The 4,456-nt window shown below is 37.5% G+C and overlaps 1 protein-coding gene across 6 annotated transcripts in view; it reads right to left on the bottom strand.

Moving 5' to 3' along the window:
- man1b1b (mannosidase, alpha, class 1B, member 1b) overlaps positions 1-4,082 on the bottom strand; it is a 46,828-nt gene extending 42,746 nt beyond the window's left edge. For 5 of the 6 annotated variants that reach the window (XM_032511945.1, XM_032511950.1, XM_032511947.1 and 2 more), the window contains exons 1-2: positions 3,756-4,021; positions 2,742-2,861 (exon numbers count right to left, since the gene is read on the bottom strand). In XM_032511945.1, coding sequence (XP_032367836.1) covers positions 2,742-2,846 — 105 coding nt within the window. In that variant the 5' untranslated portion in view covers positions 2,847-2,861; positions 3,756-4,021. The other variant, XM_032511946.1, reaches the window with a different exon arrangement.
- Between the last annotated feature and the right edge of the window lie 374 nt (positions 4,083-4,456).

Here is a 4,456-nt window from a genome sequence, read left to right as displayed (position 1 = left end):
CTCCCTTCTCTTCATTGAGGCCTCTATGTTTACAGGGTTGTGGTGATACGCAATGTGCTACTATAGGTGCCCAAAAAAAAAAAAATCTAGGTTTGATTTGGTTAAAATGATCAAGTAAATGTCCTTAGTTTTTATCTTTGTCAATGTCTTTCAAAAAGCAAATAACATATCTTTCCAACTGTGACATTTCCCGTACACGTGTATAGTTTCTGACTGGGAACCCAGAAATTCCAACATTCATGTAAAATTGAACACAACAAACAACATAGTCCATGCCCTGCGCCTGGCATCATGTCGGTACCGAAAGTCAGAAGAAAGCGGCAGAATCCTATTTGATTATGACGGTGTCAGATAAAAGCAAGTGCCTTGCAGCGTCAGGTGGTAAAATAAGTGGACAGTTTATTACAGGGAAACATCCAACAAATGTAAAAGTACATTTGAGAAATGAACACAAGGAGGCTAACCTAGCTTACCTTAACAAGATAAAAGGAGAACGCCAAGCCCCCTTTCCCCGAAACAGAAGCTAACCCTGATAACGTTACGGGCATTATAATGAATGGATACACACATCAAACACATTCTGCACTTACTGCTGCGTCTTGTGTCGACTGTTTACATATCTGTGCTCATCATCATATGTACATTGTTTTTACTGGTGTTATTGAATACATTGTGAATACATATTTCTAAAATTGTTGTTTTTGTTGAGCTATTATTACACAATACTTAATAAATTGCTTTTCACAAACGACAAAACACCAAATTATCTGTGCCTTTATATGGAACTAAGCTTTAAGAGCTTTCCATCTTTACTCTCCTCACTGTTACGTTGCATTTGGAGTCTAGCAAGATGGCGGCAAGCAGAAAAACGAACTGCTAAACTGAGTTATTCAAAACCTTTTCTATTAAACTCTACACAAACAATGTTCTCAAAGCTTGAGTTCACGTGTAGAGACCCTAGTGATACTTCAAGTGTTTTAAAAATAGCGATTTTGATGCAGTCATTGAAGTGCATCTGGCAATCCCATTCAAAAGGCCATTTCACCGAAAATACGGTCAATCTTAAAAAAGTGGCGCTTCAGTCCTAATTATGCTTTTAAACAAAAGTTTGACTTGGGTGCATTTACAAAAAGACCCTAGGTTGTATTTTGGCTAGAGTTACGCTTGAATAGGTAAACAATAAAATTAGTGCTGTGGTGGTGTACTGTTCAAGTGGGGTACAGTACAGCTAAGAACTGAATTCCTTTGTGCTTTCTAATAAGAGAGCTTACACCCCAGTAAAGCCAGGGACAGCTTAGTATGCTCTGCTGATTATATAATACTGGAACTAGGTTATAACAGAACGCATTGTGACTCATGTGACCTTTCAACAATGACAGTAACTAGAGGTTCCACAATTTTGATTTTAAGGCCTTTTCACACCTGAAAGTCTGAACCAAGGTCTGCACCAACGTCCATGTTTTTGTTGTTTGGCACAAATGTCGATAAAGATGTTTTGTCAAAAATATTGTGATATTGGATATTCTCCATATTGCCCAGCCATATGTACATATATATTTTGTCTACACTCTGTGTTAATACTTTAATTTTAAAATCTGACAGTCATGTGTATCCTTGCTAAATTCATTAAATAAATTAAGAACAAAATAAAAAAACGAAATATAAATTCATGTCACATTTATTAATTAATTTAATTTTTAAATATTATTTTTGTACATTTAACAGCATATTAATTTACTTATTGAGTCATTTATTTTGGCAGCATCTGTTCCATGGCCCTTGGAGTTGATAGTAAACTCTGAATTAATAATTATAAGCACAACACCCAAATCTATATTACAGATAGGCCTGTTGCGATAGTCAATAAATCAAATAATCGCATGATGAATGAAAATGAGGTTGATCATTTTTTGGTTTTGTGACACCCCTAGTTTTAGCAGAGTGGAAAACAAGAGCACTTGAAGACAGGAAGAGAAGGAGAAATGCCTTTATGAGTAGCTCATAGATGCAACTTACTATGTTCCTGCAATAAAGAAAGCTGCAGTTTCAGGACCACAGTCCTAGGAACACATTTCTACTATCACATTTTGTGTAGTCTCGCTTTGCCAGACCTTCCTCCACAGTGCTGTGGAGGGGGGTCTGGCTAGTCCACACAGCATTCCAGGATGGGAGAAAAGCGTGCTTTGGTTTATTGGCATTTCTTTAAACCCATCACAATTGTCATGGGCGGCGTTAGGCACCGGGCAGAGCCACGGTGCAGGTGCAAAATAGCCTCAGGAAGGAACTTGTTTTAGTGGAACATGTGTACATTCAAAGGTTTTTATAGTCGTGCAACAGAAAACTCAGATTGGACAGAGAGTCTAGCTAACTGTCTGGATTTACCCTGCAGAGAGGAGCAGTTAACCATAGTCCTCACAAATCCACCGGAGTTTAAAATTCCAACACAAAGAAAGCGGAAGATAACAGACATCTGGCTGAAAAGAGTGAAATCTGATGGAGTTTCACGGAAGTTGAACGTTGTGGATGTAGACTACATTTCTTATGACCTTGGCTACCTAACAAAACAACACAGCCTACTGCTCAAGTGTTAGCAGCTAACTAACTAAGAAGGGTTAGGGTAAGGTTAAAAGACAGAGTTTGGGTTATTCTAGCATCTAGTCTAAAAACTAGGGTCCAACAAATGTGATCCTAGGATGCAATCCTAAAACTGCAGCTATGACATGAACATGCTACTCACTCACCCTCCAGCACGACTGCCTTCTCCACTGCTTGCTGTTATTGTAACTTCCACTTCCTTGTCCAGCAAAGCTTATAGATATATAGTCCTGTCGAGATGGGGGGTGCATGTCTGTAACCCAGTGCTGGAGGAAGAAAGAGACACATTGAAAAGGGGTGTGAGTGAGAGGAGAGTAACTCAGCTGGCTAGAGATGGCAGGTGTGGTGAGCCAGGTGGCAAACTAGGAAAAACAATGCAACTTGCATGTGACACTGACTAATACATGAAGGTGTAGTTGTGATTAGATTACAAATTAACACAATATTTTCAGATGATAAGGAGACTTCGCTCCACTTTAAAATCACTTTACACTCATTTGGCTTTGAAGAGAAAACCTTACTTTAGATTTTTACGCTGACATTAAATGCTATAACCTAAATTCGAAGCACATAAAATTCTGAGCAGTATGACTAATGCTCGTTCCGTTTCATTTCAGTGAAAATGTAACGTTAAGCCCAATTGTTGGTGGTTATCACTGGTACTGTAGCTATAACGTTTACGTTAGCTTTCATCCTATATGCAAATGCCACGATACAATGCCAAGTGTTAATCAACAGGCTAATTTATTTGATATTAGTGTTAACCTAGCCAAATGTAAATTGATTATCAATACACATAGCTTACCCAGTCGATAAAACTCTTGCAGCAGGTATTAACGTTACATACCCAGTAATTAACTGTAACTGTACACTAACGTTATTTTACATTTCCAAAACGAGGCCGAAAACACCGGTTTAACATTAGTCCCGCCGTAGCGGCTGCTTTGCCTACGCGTCACTGGCTTGAAGTAACGTTTTAGCGGATTCACAGCCTAACTTTAGACCGAGGCATAGCTTGAGGCCTAACACAACCGGAACATGGAGCGATTTTTAAGTAATGGTATAGAAGAAACATTCTTATAACAAAAACAACGTGTTCTGCAGAGGATATTATAATGGGTCTCCAGAAACATTTAAATATATAACTGACATTACGTTACCTTTGTAAAGTATCCAGCGTTAATGTTAAATTAGATGTGCAACCGGTCCAATCCACCACCAGCAGGGTAACGTGAACGTTAACAGCAGTCAAAATTGTAGCTCGACGTAAAAAGCCTTGGGGGTTTATCATGTGTATGAAACACTTCACCGCTACTATTACCGAAAGCCACGCAGTTTTACAACTGTTACTCAAACCACTGAAACAAAAACATTATCCACTTGTAGCTTAGGCTATGATGTTGCTCACTGTCAAAAACAAATGTGACTGACTCTCAGGTGCACCCATGCTGCCTTCAGTTACTTCCTCAAAATATCGTAAACACCATGTTGTACTAGTTTACCGGTATTTTGATCTCTGAATGATAATTTCAAAATAAATTAAATAATAAATTAATAAAAAACACTCTTTTCTTTTTAAGTGATTCTGAAACCGGCAGTATCATCTTTTATAATATTTATTAAATTGTTAAATTATAACTGAATTATTTTCAGATTCACATATTGTGACAGAGGAATCAGTATTGTGTCATTTGTAGTAGGCCTATTCTGACAAAATAGGCTAATACATGAATCAATCAATATTTAGAACACCTTGTTATCAATACAGTGACTACTAATACTGATGTCACTGTTATTTATAATAAATAAGTTACTTAATAGTGGCTTATACATATTTAAATTAGCAACTATAACTAAAGCA

This window comes from Etheostoma spectabile, unplaced genomic scaffold, assembly GCF_008692095.1.
Source record: "Etheostoma spectabile isolate EspeVRDwgs_2016 unplaced genomic scaffold, UIUC_Espe_1.0 scaffold559, whole genome shotgun sequence".
NCBI lineage: Eukaryota > Metazoa > Chordata > Actinopteri > Perciformes > Percidae > Etheostoma > Etheostoma spectabile.
This window is presented reverse-complemented; position numbering and strand designations above follow the sequence as displayed.